This window comes from Rhinolophus ferrumequinum, chromosome 4, assembly GCF_004115265.2.
Source record: "Rhinolophus ferrumequinum isolate MPI-CBG mRhiFer1 chromosome 4, mRhiFer1_v1.p, whole genome shotgun sequence".
Taxonomy (NCBI): Eukaryota; Metazoa; Chordata; class Mammalia; order Chiroptera; family Rhinolophidae; genus Rhinolophus; species Rhinolophus ferrumequinum.
Window position 1 is genome coordinate 93,802,414 of NC_046287.1, and position 25,273 is coordinate 93,827,686.

The 25,273-nt window shown below is 41.7% G+C and overlaps 1 protein-coding gene across 1 annotated transcript in view; it reads right to left on the minus strand.

Moving 5' to 3' along the window:
• Nucleotides 1-7,559: 7,559 nt before the first annotated feature.
• NBEA (neurobeachin) overlaps nt 7,560-25,273 on the minus strand; it is a 658,659-nt gene continuing 640,945 nt past the window's right edge. The window contains 4 exon segments of the mRNA XM_033103847.1: nt 7,560-9,396; nt 11,237-11,388; nt 12,169-12,365; nt 14,354-14,455. Of these exon segments, the coding sequence (XP_032959738.1) occupies nt 9,306-9,396; nt 11,237-11,388; nt 12,169-12,365; nt 14,354-14,455 (542 nt within the window). The 3' untranslated portion in view covers nt 7,560-9,305.

The following is a 25,273-nucleotide window of genomic DNA, read 5'->3' on the forward strand; positions in this document are numbered from 1 at the left end:
CGATGTAATATCGGAATTTCTTGGAGGAAACCTTTGTGTGTATCTAATCTCCCCGGGCCTCAGTTCTCTCATGGGAGCAGTAGGAATGACACACCCACCTTATGTGGCTGTTGGTGTGACGATAAGAAAAAATGCATTTAAGTTGCATTACAGCACAAGGCAAAAGTGGGCACGCAACAGGGCTATAAATGATACCTCACCATAGTTGGGGTCATGCTTCTCCCCTTTTGGCTAGAAGTTCAAAACAAATTTGATGTTTGGTCACAGCAGCACAATTGTCCTTTTGGGGAGCATTTCCTCCCTAGTTCCTGCTGTTCTCCATTTGTAAGTCCCTGTGGTAAGGGCCTATGTGTTTTATCAAGGTCATCATCCTCACGCTCAGGCCCCCTTATTTTGACTACTCCACCTATGGCCTCCCATTTTCTCACACAAAACAAAGCACAGTAAAAACAACAAATTGGCACACATACAAAATCCTGCAACAACCACGCACTCAGTGAGAACTGATGCCTCCTGAGCATTGGGGTGGCGGGCGCTGGGCTACCCACTGGGCCGCGGGCATCGCTGCATAGTCTCTGCTCGTGACCAGAACAACCCTCTGCAGGTGACCCAGGCTTCCCACTTTTATTTTGCGCTTAGCCTCTGGGGAAACGTTTTTTTTGTGCCAGCTCAGCAATACATATGAACCATGGTTTTTGTATTTGACCTGACATTCTAGTTGTTCCATTTGGGAAGGGTGTTCAGGGCATCTGGCTCACTGCACAGCAGGAAACAATAAATCACTTTTCTGTTTTAATTACCCAGACTGGTTTTCTTTGCCTCTAAGGAAGAAGCCTGGCCCAAGGAGGAGAGGCCTCTTCTCCAAGGCCCTAGGGGTTCCCTCTCCTTTAGGGGTGTGCCCCCTCCCATTTCCAGGCTCTGCAAGCCCCTTCCAGACCTCTCAGGACTGCACAGCCAGAGGGACCTCGCAGGAGCAGCAGCGAACTTTTGATGGAACCCTGTGTGCTCCGTGGGCGCGGTTCAGCCACGGCCGCCCACTTCCTTTGATCTCAGCACTGTTTAACCACCTGGTCCGAGAGGAAGAGTTAGCTTGGTTTGGCTTAGTTTAACTTAGTTTGGTTTGGTTTCATCGTGGGCGGAAGTTTGGTACCCTCAGCTGACATCTAACTTGGGCCTCGGGGCCTTGGGACCGCCTCTTCCCAGACGCAGGGTCCCTCTGCTCCTGAGGGCAGACACCGGGTCTAAATCAGAGGGTGACTTCAGGAACTAGCAACATTGTAAACACATTTCAGGCGCAAGTTTTACGTGATCAGAAAAAAGCATAAAAAAATGATTGTCTATGGTTTCCAAAATTTCATTTGAAAAGCAATGTTTAGCACATACAAAAGGCATTATCACAGAATAAAAATAATTGAGCTGTTTTAGTTTTAAGACAAGCTCACTCTTTGGTTTTTATTTGTCTGATTTCACTTTAGTCCAATGGCGTCTTCCTCCTGGGCTTTCAGATCAGGCTTGGGAAGCACTGGTGTGTAATTTCATGGAGACAAGTGGCCTGACCCTCTCCTGCCCTATGAGGGGTGGTGGACAGTGGTTACCCCGGGCCTCCCTCATCCCAAACTCTCCAACTCCACTCCCAACCCACCCCATTAAGGGTCCCCAGCCTCTCTCTCGCCTTATCCTATCTCTGGCTCTTCTAAGGAGGATGGGAAGCCTGCCACTCACTGCCAGCGAGTGACCACGGCAAGGGTATGATCTCTCCGGCCATCCCTTCCTAGCAGGGCCCACCAGCACTGGGCCAAAGGATTCTCTCCTTTGGCTTCACTCCCCTTGCCGTGGAGAGCTCGATCTTCGGGAGTTATCTTCTGCCTGAGAAGTGCTGGCTCAGACCGGTCTAGCCTAAGGCCCCTCGTGATCTGCCTGCAGCAGCAGACGCCCCTGCCTTCAGAAGAGTTCCCGTGGGAATCTCTTGCCTGCATAAGAGCAGAAAAGTCTATACAGAGGTGTCCAAGCTTCTAACCACAGCTTTCCCTACCAGGGGTTAGGCTCTGGGCACAAACAGGGAAAACAGTTCATAAAATCTTGTATTATCCAGCAGAACGATCACTCAGAGAAGGCCCTGTAAGAAGCTGGCTCTCCCAGTGACATTGAGCGGCTTCCTATTTTTATGTCTGTGCTGACTACAAAGAGGCATTGCAAAAGAAGAGAACTAAACCCAACAAAATTTTTCTGTCTTACTAGGTGCTAAACAGAGCTGAAGTCCAAATGTATGTTTACACATGGTAGCAGGAAGCTGCTGTCTCAGCCTTTCCCACAGAGAGCTTAGATTCCATGAAAAAGATCCCCAGCCCCGTTGGTGAGTTTTGGCCATGCCAGGGAAGCTCTTAACCGGTGCCTGAGGCGTCCTTGTTTAGTGCTAGTACCTCACACTTATGTGGCAGCGCTCCAGGATTTGCAAAACATGCAGTCTGCACAAGGGCTGTATTTACTGTGTACCTCAAACACCGAGCCTCAAGAAAGTTCAGCAACCTGCCCAAGGTCACAGAGCTGGTAGGCAGGGGCGCCAGGACTCAGAGCCAGGTCTCCATGTCTCAAGTTTATAGTGTTTTTCCCACGACCCGTGCGTTTACTTATTTATTGGTGAATATTTTTTCAAGGGCTTAGCATATAGGTTCACAGTCCAGCGAGGAAGACAGGACTAAATGACCGTGACAGTACAGTGTTGTGTTAAGTGCCTGGGACACCGAGAGGAGAATTCCCCGCAGTTAAGGTGTCATGGAGTGGGGGGAGGCACGTGTCAATGAGCAGTGAGAACACAGGAGATGAGAGGAAGAGAAGAGACACACGCAAGCCACCCTGTGCTCAGAGAGATGGGCACCAGCTGTGAGGGGAGGGGGCTTCCTGGAGGAGGAGGCAGTACTGGAGCCAAGACTATATTAGAAGAGAAAACAAGTGCTCATCAGGACAGGACAGCCAAGAGGCCAGGCGACAAACCACCGGGGAGCGGGGCAGGTGTGGGTGGTCGTCACGGCCTCTGAGTGCAGGACTGGCTTGGGGCTGGCACATTTGGCGCAGTCGCCTGAGACAGTATGAGACAGGGCATAGTAACATTTTCAAAGTACACTTTTTATTGAAATGTAACATACACACAGAAGAGTACATAAATCATTGTACAGCTCTGTAAATGTCTGTATAGTGAACCCACCCAGGAAACACACCCAGCTCGTGAGAGAGAACCCCCCCCATAGAGCTCAGTGCCCCAGGAACCCCCCTCATGGCTCTTACCTGTCACCAATTCCAATTGAAAGTAACCACTATTCTGATTTCTACCAGCATGTATCAATTACAGCACTTTTTGTACTTTATACAAAATGGGGTGTGTACGCTTTTGTGTCTGGGTTTGTTTTACTCAACATCTATGTCCCATTATTAGGAGGAAACTAGCTAAGAACATTCTTTGTCTTGTTAGTGGAAGGAAGCAGGCATTACTTTTTACCTAAACATGGACTGCTGGGTCGTACATTAGCCAGGAATATACTTAATTTTACTACCACTCTTGGATTGTGTCACATTTTTCTAAGCAGAGGTAGGGGCTGGGGGCAGGGAACTGTATTACTAGTTAAGGCTGCTTTGATTTGATGTCAAGCAACAAAAATACAGCTTTGATAAACTGAAGAGGGGGAAAAGTATTTATTTATTAGCCATTGATTAAAGCCGGAGCAGGGGGGGCGCGTCTAGAATTGGGACACCTGTAAGAATGAGGGCAATTTAGGTTCCCAGGTCTGGTGGCTGGCAGACAAGTGCACACATTCTTCCATTTCTTACAGCTTTATTCTCACCTGCAGCAGCAGGCTTCCTCTGCGCAATGGAAAAGATGGCTGCTAGCAGTCCCTGGTTTCTTCGTGACAGATTAGTGACCCCAGAGAAAGAGGAGACTTCTGTCCCTCATTTCACAATATACAAATTTCAGGGGAGGGCTCTGGGGGGTACCCCTGACCAATGCCTGAGGTCAGTGGCATGGAGGTGACATGGTTGCACAGGCCTGAGTCTGGGAGGTCCCAGGGATCTGGTCCCAGTAAATTACATGACACGAAAGGAAAAGTCCCCCCGCCCCCAATGCATAGCAGATAAATAGGGAAAGGGGGTTGCCAAGCAGATGACCCTGCAACATGTCCATGAGGTGTGGGAGGCAGTGACCTGCTGTGGGGTTCCTCAGACACCTGGCTGGTCCACGAGGTGCCTGACATACACTATGAATTTTGATCTTCAAATACTTACGATAGATATTAGTACCCCCATTTTAACTGAAGAGGTCCTTCCAGAGCAACATACCGGTGATTGGATCCCACCCTTGTGCAGAGTGAATTGACTAGAACCCCAGGAGAAGCTCCTACCCCAAGTCCTGTGTCAGCTCCCTCTTCTTCCAATGGATGAATGTGGGTAAAGAGCAGTCGTTTCAATGTCCCTTCTGTTCTAGCTAGGGGGTTAGTGACTCCTTGAACCTGGATGGAAAAGACCCCTGCCCATGGTTCTGTCCGGGAGGATCACCATACAGGGTGGGAGAGGGCTCCCTGAGGCTTTGGGTGCCAGTGCCCCGGGAAGAGGGTGTTTGGTGGGCTTCTGAGGATCCCTGCCAACTGTCACTTTACCCAGGGCCAGGTATTCATCTGTGTACCCACACATTCAACAAATATGCATTTCCTGACAGTCTACTCTGAATCCACACTGTCTTAAGGATATACGATGAAAAGAAGTCCCACTGCCCAAGAAGCTCAGTCACCAGGGAGGAGAGGCAAGTGTGCTGACAACACAGCACTCAGTGTGGTGACAGGGCTGTACTGGGACACCCCTCCCGGTGGGCGGGGAAGGCCTCACGCAGGAAGGAACACTCGAGCTGAGTCTGTAAGAGTACGTGGAAGTGTTAGGATGTGGTAATTTATTACAATATCCAGTATAGACAATGTGACAGTATGTGCTACTGCACACTGCATTCAGGGGGCAGTCGGTTACCCTGTTGGAAGTTTATACTCCAGATCACGTCATCAGGAGGGTCTCAAGGTAAAGCCGGGGACCAGAACTCCAGCTTCCTTCAAACAAAGGAAACCAGAAGCTTTACTAGTTAGGATAGTGAATGCTAAGAATGGCTTTGCAGTGGGGGAAATTATTGGATTCTTAATTAGCAGAATGGATGATATAAACGGTCTCCCACTGATGAAATCAGTGGTATTTACTATACAGTAGTACCTCGGTTTTCGAATGTCTCCGTTGACGCACATTTCGGTTTACCAACGCCGTAAACCCAGGAGTAAATGCTTCGGTTTTCGAACACACCTCGGAAGTCGAACATGTCATGTGGCTTCCTCTGAGTGTCTGAGTGCAAGATGCTGAGGCCTGCTTTCGAACGTTTCAGAATTTGGTCTTCTGGAACAGATTATGTTAAAAAAACCGAGGTACCACTGTATGTGAATTCAGTGCACACTGGCTACAATAAGTCAGAGCCCCTTCCTACCTCTCCATAACCAGAGTATACGGATCTACTGTAGCCTTTAGCCCGTAGTCTTGGTGTGGTGCCCAAAGCTTGGTACCTAAATGGCTGGGATGGGGGATTCTGGTTGCTTTTGATGTTACAAGACTAAAGGGGATTGTCATGCAGGGTGTCATGCGGGGTCTCAGCTCCTGCTCCCCGCATATGGTGAGGCCAAAAAGGAACACCCATGGAGCCATAGATGGGGGAGTCATACCACTGTGTTCTCACTGGTGGCTGGGTTGGAGACACAGGAAGCAGCAGCCACACGATCCACAACCTGCCATCTGCTTTTCTGCCAACCAAACTCACTTGCCAACTGCAATCCGCCGTGCTAACTGCAATCCGTACCTCTCTGCAATCTGCACTGGCTAGCTCAGCCACGGCAGTTTTATCGGTGGCTAATGGCTAACCGGTAACAGCTGATGGCCAACTAGTCACAGCTGATGGCCATCTACTACCCGAGCCAGCACCTTTCCACATGAGGCCGAGAGCCTGGAAACTGCTCTCCAGGCTCTGTCCCCACAGGGGTCCTGCTTCTAGCACTGGTGTGTCTGCTTTCAGTGTACCTTCCATGTAAAATGGTGTTCAGGTCACCTAAGAAAGCACTGGACTTCTCCGAGCTCATAGATGAGGTCTTGTGCTGGTTTGCTCGCTACAATGTGTTTGATGAAAAGGGATCTCACATGTGGCAGAAACTGGTCTTGAAAATTGTTTTTGTCATTATGAGGTGAGGATATGGTGATTGGGGGCTACCTTCACCTCCAAAAAGATTGTGCATGACCAAATTAGTTCAGGTCAATTTGCAACAAGGAGTTCAACTGGATAGCTGGATAGCACCGGCAAAGAGGAGCTTTCTGGGAGGACACTAGGGACCAAGGCCAGGGGAGTTCTCAGGGATTTGTGAATCAGTGGGTTTGCCCAAGATGCAGGGTGTCTGGGGGAGGGACAGACAAGGATGTTTCTTTCCTAAAGAACTTCTGTCTGCTGACTTTGGAATGCACCCCTCACATTAGTGCTGTCGAAAATGTGCCCAAGGACGACCGACCTCAGAATCACCTGGTGTGTGTGTGTGTGTGTGTGTGTGTCCCTCGACCCTGCTCTTAGAAGTAAGCTCCCAGGCGACTTTCCACCCACCAGAGTTTAATTATCTGGGGAAGTCATTGCAGGGTGCTCAGCCGTGGTATGGCCAGACCCTCTGGCAGCAGGGTGGTTTATGGTGGGAGGGGTCTGATGTGAGGCTCAGATACCGGTTGAGGCTTTGGTGACAGTCCAGATGACGGTTCTGGAAGGGAGGGGGAGTTGGTTTAAAAAAACCTTCAGGTAGGAACCAGCCTGACTGAGTGACTGATGGGCTGTAAGAAGAGCTGGGCTGAGGGAGCCAGACGGGCTTCTGATGGCTGACGGGATAGGATGGAGAGCAAAAGTCGCAAGGCTTTCTTGGGCTACTGTCGGTTCTGTCATTTTGTCCTGAGAATGCAGATGGTGGCTAACTTGCAGTTCTGTCCCTCCCTGGGCCTGTCTGGGTTTTGCTCCATGGCCCACACAGATTTGAATAACGGAAGACACCTAACCCTGCTGCTGCAGCCCACCCTGCTTTGGTCTGCAGCTGCCCTGCTCCTCCTGGTCTCAGGTCCCGCCTGTGTCGTGTCTGGTGGAAGAGAAATTCTAGACTGTGTGGTTCAATGAAAACAGCATTGGTTGATAAACATTCATGTAATGAGCAACTATACCTTTCACCATCACCTGCATTTAGTTCCTTTCTAAACATACTAAAAATAACGCCCAAAGTGGATTATGTAGAAGAAACAAGGGCGGCTTCCCTCTGGTCAGTATTACCACAAATCCTTGCCAGGTGGCCAAGTAGAGTAGCTTGTTTCAGCAAACGACAGACCCTCATTAGGACACAATTTCATGTTTTAGATGCTGTAGACCTTCCTATGGGGTGACGTTCATTTCTTTAACTTGTATGATAACATAATGAATGCCTGTAAGTGAAGTGTCCAATGAGATGTAAAACAATCAGTGAATTCTTTGCATATTTTATTTTTCTTTTTTTGATTTCCAACTCACACACATCTGGCATATTTTACATCTTTGCAATAAAACATGGTTACAATAGCTTAAGGAATTTATATATCCAAAATATTTCACCATGATCTCAAGATGAAATGAACTTGTCTTCCAGATGTTCAGTGTCCTCCTGATTCTAAGCTACAAACTCAAGATATTGCTTACAGCCTGGTGATGAATAACTTAATCATTACGCTGATTCCCCAGAATTTCAGAATCTCATAAATACAAACAACAATGAAGAAGGAATTCAGTACTAAAACTTACTAGTACAAGGTGAATAACAAATAAGTAATCACATCAATAAATAATGATATGTTTCTGGTGCAAAGTGCCAATACAAAGAACCCATTATCTTGTTTTATCTTTTTAAATAAATGACTGCAAGTGAGTGTAAATTCTGAGAAAATTACATTCCTGTAACATGCCTCATAAGCCCTACCGACACAATATGTACACCTATGACGATACAGTCACCAAATATACAAAGAAGAAACAAAGTGTATATACCCCTGGGTGTATAACGTGATCAGTACAATGTATGGAAAATCATCTGATAGCCATCATTTTATATCATAAAAGATGAAGTGCCTTAGGCTAAGAATGTGGCTTTAGGTGAGAATTTCACAAGAACCTAAAAGAATAACTTCAGTTATTGTTATAATAAAGTCCGACTTGTTATTAAAGAAACTAAGCTATTCAAGAACCAAAGAGAAAAACAAAACAAAAACAAAACAAACAAAAAAGCCCATCAGACTCTCTTCCCCTAATGTACACACACTAAGCCAGCAGATGACTCTGGAGGAAATGTCCAGGAGTTGGGAAGTCAATCCTATAAAACTAATGATCGGGACTCCTAATTATACAATAAAAACCAGGACCTCATCCCTAAGCCCCCTTTCTGCTGTGTCTTCAAATTATGAAGGGTAGGGCTGAATTTTCTTTGTATAAGTACCAAAAATGGCAAATAATGGCTTAGTATCCAAATGCTTCATGAGCAAATTTCACTTAGGAGGGATGAATTTAGATTAAAAAGTGCAAACCATATTTTGGTGAAAATGTCAAAAATTACCGATTCAACCCTTTCGTACAAGCTATGTCCTTGGACAGATCCTTCTGTTTCATAGTGTGAATGCACCTGTTCCATCAAGACATCAGGATTAAAGAACATGCAAGTTGTAACTTCACAATAAAATTAAGAAACGTTTTGTTCTTTATACAAGGTTTTACTTTTACAAAAGTATCCCTTTAAATAAGATGCATCTGATGTACAAAGTATCAAACGTGTTTTTTTTTCTTTTTTTTTTTCTTTTTCTCAGCTTGAAAAGAGGCTGGAAATGGGATGCAGGTTAGGTTCAAAGCTTCAACTTTGTAACAACTGGACACAAGGTTCCTCAGAATTGTCAAAAGTCTCTTGTGACGCATCCTACTACCTTTTCTCAATGAACAACAATATAGGAAATAATTACCAAAACATCTAATTCATATAATTTACATGATGTAAGCTTGCTTAAGGAAGCAGCTGGTGTTCAGTCGTGAAAAAACACACAAAGTAAAATGGCTGCTGGCTACAATGTACAGCTATTGCTGGGTGTGATGGAATGTACACACGGAGGTCGATGGAGACGAGTTTTTCCCACCAGAGATATTGCCTTTCCATGCAGCACTTGTGCTCTCAGCTTTAACTTGGCTTTTGGTTCTTCATTTGTCTTCAGTATCTATTCTGATGCTCATAATGCCACCGATTAAAATCTATATTAAAAGCTACAATGCTACCCGAAGCCATGCCAGTGATCAGCGTCCTAGAAGAGCAGAGACAGAGTTAAGAGTGACACAAATCCCTGATGTGCCTGCTAATCTTACACTAGACAATATCATGATCTCAAAGTTCACCAAAGTCTTTGTGTTTTGTGTTCACTGAAATAGGATTAAAATGGGGTCTTGGTTTTCCCGAGAGAGAAGCTGGATCAATCGCGCACCTACCTGAACTGCCAGGCTGAATTTTGCTTAACTTTTGATGGGACACCTTATGAGATAAGCACTTCGGAGCCGGCACCCTCAATGTATGTTTACCTATCAATTTATAACGTATGTACATGTGCTACTGTTCCAGCGTATCAGGGCATTATAAAACATGAGATTATTTTTGTGTTTTATAAGGAAATGGAAACTTGAATAGTATCTTTCCGTATTCCTCTCCGGAGACCCCTGACACGACTGTGACTTTACGTGTGTCCCCAGATCTGCTCTCCTCCCCACACCTAGTGAAAGCCTTCCCTGCCCGCCCCCCACCCCTCAGAAGAGTCAGTTCTGTCATTCTGTCCCTTTTTCCTCCATACACAATTATTGTGGCTATTTGAACTCTTTAGGTTCAGTACCCTTGTTATGTATCATTAGTACTTTACATAGAGCTTAATCTACAGTGGTGATAGCAAATGTTTGTGAATACACGATGAATGGATAAGAATATCAGGGAGAATAGTTGAACTACTTAAGATCCCAAATTATTCCAAATCCTTTAAAAAAAAACCCTGTATATACAAATAATTATCCAGTAAACCACTTATTCATGAATGCAGACTATAGCATTCTGGAACATACTAATAATCTGCTTAATTTTCTAATAATCTGCTTAAATTTTCTTTAAAAACAGGCTGAGCTGCAGATGACACATCCCTTTCCCAAAACTAAATTTAATTATACTGTTTTTCTTGATGACTTCAGTACCATTTTGGTATAAAGATGGTTTGTTAAATTTATTATACAAGCCTTTATATTTATAATATTTCAAGACCAATATTCTTATAAAGAATAACACACATAGTTGAAAAAAGTTGGTTAATAAGCTTTTCTTATTCCTGTTAAATGTACAGCAAAAAATAAGAAGTTGCATATCATGTTAATATTATAGTTTTAATTTATTTTTAAATTTAGAAATTTTAGACTTTACATTCCAAATATTTTTTTCCTTTGTAATAAACCTAAAGGTGAATTTTAGGAAATGGCAAAATCTGTTGCAAACTGAGGAACAATGGAAAATCATATTAATTAATTAATACCGGTATCAGTTCTCCCCAAGAAAAGGTTATAGTGTCTCAGGGAAACAGAGAAAATACAATAAATAACATAAATGAGACATATGTGAATAGGAACATGGGAGTGGGGATTGTTTCAAGTAAAGAGTGAGTGCCTTGTATCTTTTAAAACTGAGGCCAGCTGTAGTCTGCACAGTGCATTGGTTAGTTGGAAGTATGCCTCAAGCTGAGGCTCACCTCTGCTGAAAAATATGTCTCCTTCACACAGTGTAGGCCAGGGAGGCCTGTCTGAAACTAGATGAGGATCTGAGAACTGAGAAGTTGGGAAGATAATTCTCTGTTTTGGGCAGTGTCTGGATGTGCCTGTTCTTCCTGACCCATTTCTTCCTATTTTTTTCTTTTTTCTTCTCATTGCCTTCCTCTGTTTTCTTCTTACCGGAACCCTTTCTTACAGTACTTACTCTCCTGACTCTTTTCTAGACTAGTCTTTCCTCCACCTGGCTGCCGGGATCTTATTCACAGTATATTACACCCTTGGCAGAACGGGAAGCACTTTCCATGACAGCTCCCGTGATGACACTCCTCCTTGGTCCTTGCTGTGACTCACCTCTGGTCATGGGACAAGTCCATAGCTCTAATGCCGGCGTCACATCCGGGGTAAATGTACAGCTGCTTAAAGTCACAGGCCTGCCAGACCTCCACCACACCATTGTCCCCTCCGGTCACCAGGTTCTGGCCGTCGCTGCTCAGGAGAATGGCCTTCGGAAAAGGGAGAAAAGCAACCATTTCTCTCAGTGTCCCAAACGGTCAATGTCACTACTGAAAAGCACTCACTACGGTTACCTCATAATTATCTACTTTTAGTCATTTGTCCAAGTTTTCTAAAGTCCAATCCATGGCATTTCCAATATGGAATTCATCAACGTTCTTACATAAACAAAGGATCTTATTAAAACCAATTTAGGTTACAAAATAACAGAAGTCCCAAAGAGAATATCATCAATCTAATCCAGGAAGAACTTGAGAATCAAGTAACATGGTGTTTTGTTAAATCCTGAATATGAACAATGTCAAGACTTTTAGAACAAATGGCAGAAGCATATTTCAATACATTTTTTAATAATGATAAACCAGCAATTACAATTCATTGGTGAGTGAAGGGCAATTTGGTGCATGTAATGTTGGCCTAGGGTTCTGAAGAGAACAGTCGTTTACAATAAACTCACTTTGAATGTTGGGGCTGCAGCGCTGAAACAACTGTTTGTGGAAAAAGGGCCTTGAAGGAAAATCTCCTTAAGGGTCTACGTCTAATCAAACGATAGCTATTATCTGCAAAGTGTAATTCACTAAGTTAATTACTTCGGATTAAATGAACTTTGGGTTTGTTCAAATAAGCCATCTAATGAATTTATATGCCTTTAAAACCAGCACTCATTATTGGCTACCAGAGAAATTCTGATATGAAGCATTTAATTTAAAATAGTCAATCTTTAATGTGTTGGCTTCAGTCTCCATGTGGCCCTGAACACGCAGACTCACCCGTGTTGAATCATTGATCTCCATTTGAGCCAAAAGCTTCCCATTAATGCTGAAATTGCTGAATCGCCCCCGTTCGTAGTATATGATACAGTGGCCTTCACTGGAGACAGAAATCAAGCGCGGGAACAAACAGTTTTCGGGTCCTTCGAGGGCTCTCAGCAAATCTCCAGTGATTGTATGGACTAGGCAGGGGCCCTCTGCAGAACAGAGGGGATCAAGGGCCAGTCACTGGTGAGGACAAGTCACACATTCGCTCTCACAAATATGTAAACTGGACATGGGTATACACTCAGATTTATTGAAAGGAGGTAGGAAAAAAACAGAAGTATGCTGGCAAGAGCCAAGCACTGATATTATATGTAAATGGAACAAATACAGAGAACCGTTAAGTAACACACACATAGATTTCAAAATTTTTTATCTAGATAAAGACTTGGTCTTTTCCTTCAAGAGATGATATTCATAAAAAAATAAAAAAGATATAGTTCATAGGTTATGTGAGACTCAAATACTGTATGCCCCAGAAGTTTTTTCTTAATGTGTTTTTAGAAATTTTTCTTGAAAGTTTAGGAGAATCATTAAAGCAATTGCTAATTTTGTTTAATATTGTCAAAATTTTAACATTGTACCACATAAACACATTACTATTAAACTGTAAGTTCTATTTTTTCTATAGTCTCTGTGTAAAATGTAAAAGGTAAAATTAAAAAAAAATAATCTACTAATTCAGATTATAAAAACACTTTTTGTCTTTGAATAAATGGTGAGGCAGGAGTACAAAAGTAGTATGGGGAGTGATTTATTTGCTCCAATTGTTTTTTTCCCCGGGTTGATATCGTGTAAGATAAAAAAACTTACTAGTCAAGTTCATAAAAATAATTGGTTAATATAGTTTGATATGACCTGTCCCTTCCCCCACAAAAATCTCACAAAATCTTTAGATAAATTACATTTCTACTTTTCAATCAATTGATTTAAGTAGACACTTATTTTACAAAGTGACATTATAAATCTATACTTAAATTTATTCCTGATCACTGACTAAAGTAATAGATGTGCATTACAGAAAATTAGAGAAAAAAATATCAATCACCTCTAATGTCATTCATTACTTATAGAAAAATCAATGTTTTTCCCCTATGCCTACTGTGTCTTTTCTTTTCTTTTTTTTTTACTTTACAGGTTAGAATAACATTACACATATTGTTACTAGTTTTTTGAATTAAAAAGACATTTATTGAGAATATCCTATGTGTCCATCTCTGGGTTCTGGGTTATTTACTCTTAGATAACAAAAATGTAGAAAACGCTATCCCTTCCTTCAAATATTATATCCATTCTCCAAAAAGCAGACAGAATAAGCTCCTAAAAAACAAACCTGATCATCTCATCACCTTGCTTAGACAACCTCAATGGTTTGTTTTCCACTATACTTAGAATAAAATAAAAACACAAATCCTTGTGCCACTGGCCCCTCCCACCTCTTCAGCCTTCTCTTTTAAACTCTGTTGCCATCCATCCTCACTAGCCTCAGCCCATTTGGTTTTCCTTCAGTTTCTCCTACGGTTAGGCTCCTTCCTGCCCCTGAGCCTTCCCATGAAGAATTGGTATTTGAGCCAGAATTAGAACCCAAGTTTCCTGATGTTTCTTGAAACACGTCTGCCACAAACAGTAAAGAACAAAAACAAAAATCAAATAAATTAAAAATAAATAAAAAACAAAACAAAACAAAAAACCTCCCAAGTAATTATGTTTCCTTTCCCACCAATTCTACACAGTCCCCAACGTTATGAAGAAAAGAACTACTTGTGGAGGGAGGTGAATCCAAAGCTTTGTCTCATGAGCAAGGTTGTCCACGGCCCCCACTGTATTGTGTAAATCTTTCCCTTGTCTTTTTTCCCCCTTTGTCTTTTATATGTTAGTTTTAATGGCTGCATCATATGAGACGTGCAATTTAATTTACCAATGTTCTGGCTAGAATGCTGGTGGCCACACAATAATACATAAAAATTTATATATATTAATCATGGTAATTATTGGTAATAAAACTAAACAGCTGCAAAGAACCTAGGGGTTACATTTATCTATAGAGAGCCCCCTAAAGGAAGGAAATCATAAATCATGGTTAACCTGAGGAAATGGGTACAATTTTAAACGACCTGAAATGAAAGAAATGCCTTCTGACCTTTAGCACCACTGATAACAAGTCCAAGTTCTGCGCAGACAGAAACACAGACGACTTCATGGTCATGTCCCGTGAGGACAGCTCTTGGTGCAGGATAGTCACCTGCAAGGAAACAACAGCAGTGAGTCCTTACAGGCCAATGGCAGAAATGAAGAGCTACACCATTAAATCAAACGTTTACAATAACAATCATGAGTGTTTGTTCAGGGCATTTACTAGCTGTGTGACCATGAGCCAGCTACTTACCCTTTCTGATATTTCCTCATCTGCAAAATACTTACTACACAGGTTGTTTAGATGACTGGACACGTTAACAAATGTGACATGTTTACATTATGACAGTGGCGATAACTACTCTTTTTTTTTCCTGGTTATTGTTATGAAACAGACATCTAGCCTGCCAAGGCATTTACGTGTCTTACTTATCTCATTTAAATATGGCAACAGTCATATGAAATAAGTACTGTTATTATCTCTATTTTATAGCCTAGAAACCCAAAGCTTTGCAAGGTTATAACTTGCACAAGTTGATACAGCTAGCAAGTATTTGGATTAAACCCAGAGCTATCTAATTTTAAAAATCATGCTCATCCCATTTTATTTTTTATTTTCATTTATTTATTTATTGAAACAATTTTTTATTTTTCAATTACAGTTAACATACAATGTATTAGTTTCAGGTGTACAACATACTGATTGACATTTATATAACATACGAAGTGCTCACCCCGATAAATCAGGTACTCATCTGACACCACAGTTATTACAACATTATTGACTATATTCCTTATGCTATACCCTACATCCCATGACTATTTTGTAATTTTCCACCCAACACCTAACCCCCTTCCCATCTGGCAGCCATCAAAATATTCTCTGTATTTTTTAGTTTGTTTCTGTTTTGCTTGTTCATTTATTTTGTTTAGATTCCACATATAAATGAAATTACCTTCTCCACTCAGCACAGTTACCTCTAGGTTCATCCATATTGTTGCAGATGGCAAGATTTCATTCTTTTTTTAGAGCTGAGTAATACTCCATTGTATATATGCACTACCACTTCTTTATCCATTCACCCATTCAGGGACACCCAGGCTGCCTCCATATCTTGGCTATTGTAAATAATGCTGCAATGAACATATGGAAGCATAGGTCCCTTCAAAGAAGCATTTTGGGTCTCTTCAGATAAATACCCAGACGTGGGATTCCTGGGTCCTTTGTCCTTCTTTGTTACAGCCTTTGTTTTAAAGTCTATTAGGTCTGGTATAAGTATTGTTACCTCAGCTGTTTTTTTGTTTTGTTTTGTTTTGTTTTGTTTCCATTTCTATTTTCATGAAATATCTTTTTCCATTCCTTTACTTCCAGTCTGTGTATATCTTTTGAGCTGAAGTGAATCTCTTGTAGGCAGAATATGTAAGGGTCTTGTTTTCTTATATATTCAGCCTCCCTATGTCTGTTGATTGGAGCATTTAATCTATTTGCATTGAAAGTAATTGTGGATAAATATATAGTTATTGACATTTTATTATTCATATTTTTTATCATATTATTTTCTGTCTTAAAGAAGTCCCTCTAACATTCCTCATAATACTGGTTTGGTGGTGATGAACACCTTTAGCTTTTTCTTGTCTGGGAAGCTCTTTATCTGTCTTTCGATTCTAAATGATAGCTTTGCTGGGTAGACTAATCTTGGTTGTAGGTCCTTGCTTTTTATCATTTTGAATATTTCATGCCAATCCCTTCTGGCCTGTAAAGTTTCTGTTGAAAAATCAGTTGACAGTCTGTGGGAGTTCCCCTGTAGGCAACTAACTGCTTTTCTCTTTCTGCTTTTAAGATTCTCTCTTTGTCTTTAAGCTTTGGAATTTTAATTATGATGTTTTAGTGTGGGCCTCTTTGGGTTCATCTTGTTTGGGACTCGGCTTGTATGTCTATATTTCCTTCAGCAGGTTAGGGTAGTTTTCCATCGTTATTTCTTCAAATAGGTATTCAATTCCTTGCGCTCTCTCTTCTTCTAGTTCTGCTATGATGCAAATGTTGGTATGCTTGATGTTGTCCCATAGGTCCCATAAACTGTCCTCAATTTTTTTTTGGATTCTTTTTTTCTTTTTGCTGTTCTGATTGAATGTTTTCTGTTACTTTATCCTCCAAATTGCTAATTCGATCCTCTGCTTTTCTCTAATCTACTGTTGATTCCCTCTAATGTATTCTTCATTTCCGTTATTGTATGCTTTACCTCTGATTAGTTCTTGTTTATGTTTTCTAGTTCCATTTTTATGTTTCCTGTCTCTTTGTTGAAGTTCTCACTGAGTTCACTGAGCATCCTTATAACCAGTGTTTTCAACTCTGCATTTGGTAGATTGCTTGTTTCCATTTTGTTTAGTTCTTTTTCTGGAGCTTTGTTCTGTTCTTTTATTTGGGATGTTTCTTTGTCTCCCCATTTTGGCTGCTTTGCTGTGTTTGTTTTTGTGTATTAGGTATAGCTGCTATGTCTTCCAGTCTTGGTAGAGTGGCCTTTTGTAGCAGGTGGCTGTGGGGCCCAGTGATGCAATCTCCCTGGTCACCTGAGTCAGGTGCTCCAGGTGTTCCTTGTGTGGATTGTCAGTGCTCTCTCATTGTAGTTGAGCCTTGGCTGCTGTTTGCATGTCAGTGGGAGAGGTTGACTCTCAGGCTGATTGGTTGTGAGGACTGGCCGTGACTACAGTTGAGGAGCTGTTGTGCAGAGGTGACTCTATAGAGCAGGAGTCACTTTAGTAGGACTCTGGTTTCTGCTCAGTCTGCCCTTTGCATGTGTCGTTTGTGGAGGCTGTTGAGGGGTGCACTGTTATGGTCTGAAGCTGGTCACAAGGTGTGTTAGTACTAGGGCCTCTTGGGAGGGGCTCTATTGTAGGCCACAGTCAGCCACTGCCTGTGCCCTGCCCACAGCAACCTGGCATGAGCCAAAATGTCATCTGCAGAGGTCTTCCACCTGCACTGGGCTTTGAGGTGCTCGGGAGAGGCCAAACCTTGAACCAAGGCTGGCTGCTGCTAATGCCAAGCTTGGGGCTGCTTAGCAAGAGGTACGGGGCACGCTGAGGCCAGATGCTGTTTGTTTGGGGTTTGTGAACCTTCAGGATATTTTAAGAAAGACTGCAACATGAGCCAAGACAGGCTCTTTGTATGGAAAAGCCATTGGAAGTGGCTTGAGTGTGCTGGCGTTGGGTGGAGCAGAGTCTCAGGGAATCACCAGGGCAGGGCAACCAGTGTTAACTAGGTTAATGGAGACTCAGATATGGTGCCACCCATATGCGCAGGCTGGATGGTGGAAACAAAGAAACAATGGCTTCTGCCAGCCCCTCCAGACCTTGCCCTGTACCCAGACAACTCAGTTCCTCCCTGTATGTCCCTGGCTTCTTTTGAGATGCCACCCCACCACTGGAGCTCAGAGCAAGTGAGGCCATCAGCTAATCAGCATGCACAGGCCCTTTAAAGGAATGCCCGAGACTCCAGCTCTCCTTGTCTCACTCAGCGACAATCTCTGCTGGTTTTCATAGCCAAAAATTGGGAGAGGGAGCTTCTCTTCCCAGGGCTGGGACAGTCCCAACATTGTGGGGCTGGGACTCCTCATTCCTCAGGGGGGACCTCCACAGCCAAGATATTCCTCCTGATTTTTAATTGCATCACGTGGGTGAGGGACCAGCTTATTCCGTGTTAGTGCCCCTCCTGGATTTAATGCTCCAATCAAAAGTCTCCTGGTGGCTTCTTCTTTGTGTCCTTAGTTGTAGGACTTCTGTTGAGCTAGACTTCAGACAATTCTCAATGATGGTTGTACTTCAGTTTAGTTGTAATTTTGAGGTGGTCATGAGAAGGAGGTATGCACAGAGTTTACCAGATGCTCGTACACATTTTAAAATGTTGCCCCAAATCTCCCTCAAAACAGGCTGAGGAGCTCTGATTTTGAGGAGGGAGGAATATAGTGAAGGAAAGAAGAGACAGTCATGTTAATTTTCCACTTGACTTAATAAAGTCAAACCTAGCCAAAATGTCCATCTGAACTATATGCCATAAGCATTCTCACTGCTAAGTGCTTTCACAAACACTGAGTGAACGCCTTCTAAGTGACAGGCATTCTTCCAAGTGGGCTAGGAGTTGGGAGTATAAAGTGGTATAAGGCGTAACCTGGAACTGTTGCGAACACATCAAACAACCATGGCTTTGCACAGGCTTGCGACTGGAGGCACTCAGTAATGACAAGTGTGAAGAAAAAATGTATGTGCACAGAGTATAGCAGGGACCAAAAAACCCACATATGCATGAAGGGAAAAAAACAGAATTTTGGTGAATGGACTGCATGAAGACAGTGTAAGAAGGATCAGAAAGCTGAGAGGGCATCATGCCCAACATTGTCTTATTGGGAAAACTGGAGAAGCCTGTTTGGGATGGAAGTGAGGGGTCTCTACAGTCTTGGGGTGCAAAGAGGTGGAGGAAATGGAAACAACAGAAAGCCAGAGAGGAGCTCTGGAAGGTGAATGGGGTATGGTGTCAACCTGGGTCGGTTCTGATGGTTCCTTTGGTATGGGAAAAGGAAGCCCGTGGTGGTCACACTGGGCAGTATGTGAGGACCTGAGAGAGTCACTGAAGCAAAACTCCCTCAAAGCAGTGCTATCGGAAAGAAGGGCATGATAAATGCACAATACAGTTTGGATCTGGACCACTCAGTCAGATTCAGCAAATATCAATGCCTTGTAATACCACACTATTTCCATTTTCCATTAACAACATCACACTTATTAATGTCCTATATTGTCTATTTCTCTTCCTCTTTTAAATTTTAAACAGTTCTTGCTGACTGATATTGTACGACATTGGTTTATCCTAGATGTATTGTTTCGTCGATTCTACTTTATCATCTTAGCAAAGATTAAGTATTATATATAAATATGTCTTTGTGCACATATATAAATATCATTATTTAATTTTAATTTCTCAGTATCCTTGATCATTACTTTTTCTCCCTGAAAAGGCATGTTGCAACTTGATCTTGTAACTGCAATTCTTCCAGAATTCTTGGTATTTCTCAAACGAGGGTCTATGTACCCTGGGATCTGTGGATATTTTCTGGGGGGTGAAAAGTTCTCTAAAATATTTTAAATTTCAAATATGTACTTTGATAATACTCTAAAAATTTTTTAACCCGTTTTAAACATCAAATGTCTCTTTACTCTCAAAAGCTATGCTGTGGCAATTTAAAATTGAAATATGCTTTAAAAATTAAAGTGAGGTAATGAACGAAGTCAGTGTTTCTTAACCTAGGGTTCACAGGGTCCAAGAACACATTCCCCAGAGTCAGAAGTTTGTTTTGTTCTCTTTCAAAGGGATCAGTGTATTAGTCAAGTTTGAGAAATATTATTGTAGACCAATTACTTTTTTTCTCCAAGTTCACAAATTCTGTTCAAGTTGGCAGCTTTTACACAGCTATCTGATTTTCCTGTTTTTAGAATTAAATAATTCTAAAAATTTAATTGCCTATTAAATATTTATAACTTATGTATAAGTTTGAGAATAAAATGAGTTATCTTGTACTCACCCCTTAGCTTAACAACTATATAACATTACCAATAACTTTAGTGCCCCTTTCTTACATTTTAGACTTAGAGAATAGTCTGCCTTCTAAAAAAGAGTTCTGTATTTTTTTCTTCTGCTCATTTTGCTTCACCTGGCTGTTAATTTTGTGACTTTTTTTGTTTCTTACAGTGCTTGAGTTCCTTGCATGCTGGCCTGGTTTTCTCTGTGAACTCAGATCCTAGATGGGGTTGTTCCCCACTGTCTTGCTTCAGAGAGAATTGTGCCTGCCCTCCAGCAAGACGCTCAACACTCTTCTGTTCTGGTCTGCCAACATCTCCTCCTTCACACCCACCCATCTTCTGTCTCCCCAGAAATCGTTCACACTTTTCTGTGAGTTTTCTCAGATTCACCAGCTTCTATTTTGCTTTTGAGGCAACTCTTACTTAAATGGAGTGTGTGTGTGTGTGTGTGTGTGGGGGGTCAGTTGCCCATGTTAGTTGGTCATCTTTTCTAAATTTATGTGTAGTGTTAGAATGTGCTTAAATATTGGCAGAGTATCACTTGTATTTGTCAGCAGTCCTGGATTTGTCCGAAACATATTTATATAATTTATAAAATTATGCTTCAAAGGTGCCCTGAGTTCCCTGGTAAAATAAGGTTTAAGTATTGGTAAGATTTTATGGGTAACAGTAGCCTTAATTTTTCTGAGTGATTAATTTTATCTTGGAGAGACTGGTGAATTGAAAAACCTTGAATTTATATGCTTAATAAAATTTATATACAGTAAAATAGTTTCCCAAACCTTTAGTTATATGCTGCAGAACAAGTAAAAACAACCTAGTTCTATTGCAGGGAATTGGAAAAAAACGTATAAAATCTTAAAAATACTCCTTATGTATATTATCATTTTTCTATTAGGAAATAAATTTTTCAAAGGCATCTGATTTAGAAAGTTTAAAATGTTTTCTTTTTCATTACAATTTCCTTAGATCATTTGAATAAACAGTGGAAACTAACTATTAGGGGATATTGTTTAGGGCCCCTGGAAGCCTTGTTTCCGTCTTTAAATTAGAGAAAAGTAAATAAAATATTAGTCAAGGGGTTTGGAGTTGGGAAAACTGCAGCAGGGGAAAAGCATATTTCCTACATTTCATTTCATTGCCAGGGACAGATGTCACACACCACAGCAATCACTCAAAATCCTGGGAATATTCTGTCACTGTCACATCACCATTGATGGATGTAGCTGAGGGTTAAAGTGCAGGGGCTGGGGCAGGTGAGACCTCCCCTCCAAGGACCATGGTGCCATCGGCCTCATTCCCCAGTCATTTCCTCCACAGAAGAGCTCTCTGTGTGATGGAATTACTGTGAACGATAAAGAACAAACATGGCCAATCTCGAGATTCCTTATGGGCAAGCACTTGGAAACGCCACATATAAAAGGCTTGTATCATAACCAGATTCCATCTCATTTTTATCAAACGTCATTTCAATATTTTCAAAATGGATGATGAAGAAAGTACAAAAGCATTTAGTTGCTGCCATTCACACAGAACTGACAAGGAGAGAGTTTTCAATGAGGTAGTGGATGGCTTTTAGAGAAATGATCAAAGTAAAGAGTACTCGTGGTTCTTATTTTTTTAAACCTCATTTGTGGGACTACTAATATGCAGGAGAAGCGTTGGCCCTTCTGAATTAGAGGTAAGCAAAAGCAGCAGAGTTCCTAAGATCTGTGATCCTCGATGCAGTTCTGCTGGAGTCAGAAGACAAACCTCCTCACGATATACGACATTCAGATTTTATCTGTGACCTTTGTTGAGTCATTGCAGAAGTATTGCAGAAGGTATGCCATTCATGTTATTCCCACATTAAACAGGATGCATTTTGGACTTAAATCCAGGAATAAGGGATTTAATAAAAGGGTACAGCAGTTTCATCACTACTCTGATTTCAAGATTTACTTTAAAAATTATGTTAGGTATTTGCTGGGATGGCTCCAAAGAACTGAGTCGGTGAGGCGTTCTTATCAAGATATTATGTCCTCGGCCACGACCTGGGCTACAGCAGAGGTCTAGCCCAACTACCCGAGATGCCGAGGCTGACACTTTCCACAGGTCACAAGGTAACCCACAAAAAACACTCCATGGGTTGGAAAACATCCCATTTTATTACATACTCATAGAGTGCTCAATGAAAAGTAGAAGGTAGATATAAACCTATTCATTCATTCATTCATTCATTCATGCATGCATTCTCCAGTGATGACACAGACCACTTTTCCTCTGAGCACCACTGTTGCAGGGCAAAGCTCTTCCCTAGGTCCTGAACCTGGATCTTGGGCTCTGCACATCACTCTCCTACCATCACCTTCCACAAACAATCAATGGCATAATCCCCCACCTGTCCCAAGGAAGCTGGGTTCTGCATAATGCCCAGAGACGCCCCTCCCGCCGCTACTCCAGGTCTGTGACCTGAAGCTCTCTGATCCTGAGAACAGGTTAGTAGCTCTTCTATTTAATTATAATGTTCCTGACCCAGGCCAAAGACTTTTGCAGCCTTAGCTCCCTAAAGGGAAAGGAAAGGTAGAGACCCAGTGCAAGCAGCCCCTTTCTTCGTCAGGAACACTATAAAGTCTCCTAATGTGAGGCTGAGTGGACGGGAGGGCGGAGAGGTCTATTAGAGCTGGCCCTGAGCTAGAGATGTTACACTGCAGACACCACTTGGCCCTCAGAAGGTCCAATGGGGAAAGGATTTTTATATATGAAACTAGGCTTCCTATGATAATGAAAAGATGGTTCCACATTTACTAAACCTTAGACAAGAGTCCTTGTTCTAAGAAGTGAGACAAATTCATCACCTAATATGTATACACGCATTCAAACTATCTCTGGGCTATTCTTTGTCCCTTGGTTAGTGGTGGCTGTGGAACTGGGCACCAAGATAGTTATTTGAAGAGAAGGCTGGATGCAAACAAAGAGGGATGTGATTTGGCCGCTGTTTTGTGACAGGCTGGCAGGAGGGTCAGTGTCCAGAGCTGAAGCGCACACAATGGGGCCCAGAAGGGATGTGTGCACAGCTGGAGCCGCCTTTTCAATGCGGTTCTCATTTCAGAGTTTGCATAATGTTTATGCGTAGTTAAAAGACTTGTTTTTAAAATGTGAAATAGAGAAAGCACAATAACCATGTCTTAGATCCATATTACTCAGTGAATATTTGTAGTTTTGATTTGAAAAGATGAACAGTGAATTCTCTTTCAAAGTTTCCTATTGCTATGGTTTCAAAAAATTGCCTTTGCACATATCAACTAGCTCCCTGTGAAGCACCTCGTACCTGGTATAAACAGTAAAACCACGCACTTGAAAAGAAGAATGGATTTTGAGCCGTGGTCCCAATGTATTTTAAGTGTCTGTTGAAGAGACAACAATGTTGACTTGCCGCTCTTGTGACTATCTTGTCGGAAGCTACAGCACGTAATGAGAAATGTCAAGTCCCAAGATCAATGAAATTCTGGGCTCTCGGGATTTAACAGGAATAGCATTGATCCTTTTAAAGAACACCAGTCAGAGATGGGTTGTAATATATTGCAAAGAGGGGCTCAGGAGGATAAGCGGCCAAGTCCAAGATACCTACCTGACAAAAAATTCAATCAGCTTTAAGCACAGATTGCCTGCTCTGCGCCCCTTTCTTTCCTGCAGTAGGCTGCTTCCAATTAAAGTGCGCAAATTAATTTTTATCACTTCCAAATTAGTTTCAGAATTTGTGTAAAAGTCTGTTTCAGATGAAAGCATCTGTCCCTCACATGTCTGCAATTCTGTTATCTAGCCAGGGACCTATTTAAATCTCCAAGAATATTTCCTATGTTCAAAGTCACAAGTTTGAAAGAGTAACAATAAATAATAGTGTTATAAAATACATTAGTAAAACAACTATAATTCAACTGTCACCTATGCTAGAAAGCTTTTTCTTTTTTCTTTTATGGCCTAAAACGCTTTGTAATAATCTGTTTATAAATTTTCATTGTCTTGCTCACAAACTCATTGAAACTATAAAACAATTAGAAAAAGACCTTTTTTCTGAGATGTCTAAATGAGTCACAACAATATGACACAATGAAACCATAAACCCTTTCCATACCTAAAAAAATCCACAAACCTTGTTTTTTTATTTTCCTGTGCCACTAACAGAGCTAGCCGTTCAAAAATAACGACACTGCAAAAGAAGCATAATTATTTTAATGCCACTTGAATTTATCTTGAGTGATGTACACGTAAGGTGAGTAAATGAATCCTATCATTTTGTGATGTGCTGTATAAATACGTTCTGGCCTCTGACATACAAAGCAATTCAGCGTCCATACCAAAACCAATCCTTAAATCCTAAAAGCTACTGGAATATTGTTTCATGCTAGGACTGTTTCCTTTAAGTCTCGGTTAATATATACAACCCTCAAAACCTAAGGGCACTATGTCACACACTTTAATATGAATTTAGACGTAACTAGCTTTTTGGTCTCGAGCAGCAATATAGTATGAGATAGACAATGCATACAGCCTGATTCTCTGATCTGTGAATTGGTAGCTACGATAGATTAAACCAGAACGGAAAAAAAAACCCCATCTTTTTCTTTCATATTGTGAGTCTTCTGATGGCAGGGACTATATGTGTGTCAACACCCATGACTGATCTCAGATATGACAGTCAATTCAGGATGTGCTGTGACTGCCTGCCTTTACAAAAAGGGAACGACCAGTATATATGGTCTCTCTCATCACGGATATGTGTGCTACTAGGTTGGCTGTTTTAACAGATCAGGCATTCGAGTCAAATACTAAATACGACTAATTGTTTTTTACTACTGTGATTATCCATACGGCAAAAAACCGAAACCAGTTTTTGCGTAATCATCAATTTGTACCCAAGAGGTAAGGCTAAGCATTTTGTTGTGCTCACAGTACTTACGACACCGAATATGACCGACAGCAACTCATGATTCATGTAGTAAGTACTCAGTGTACTCAGTACATCTAAGCAGGAAAGGCAGTTTTGTGATCAGTATAATGCATATAATGCAGATCCCTGCAAACTCCGGAACCTTAGACTTTGACTCTACAGCATCTCCTGCTGCTGAGAGAGTACCAGTAGCATTCAGTACATGTGTGCTGTTTGACAAACACTTTTGTGCTCTCCGTGTTTATTCTAGAAGAGCATTCCCCCTTACAGTAAGGATAACAGATGAAATAAAGCCGTACAACATATGTCAACATTAAATGTCCAATAAAGTCTTGACAAGGTGGGTTTTATGAAAGTGGTTTAGGTTCATAACGATTACAACAGTTTTTAATCAAAAAATAAATTCTTATATATGGAGGTAATACTGAA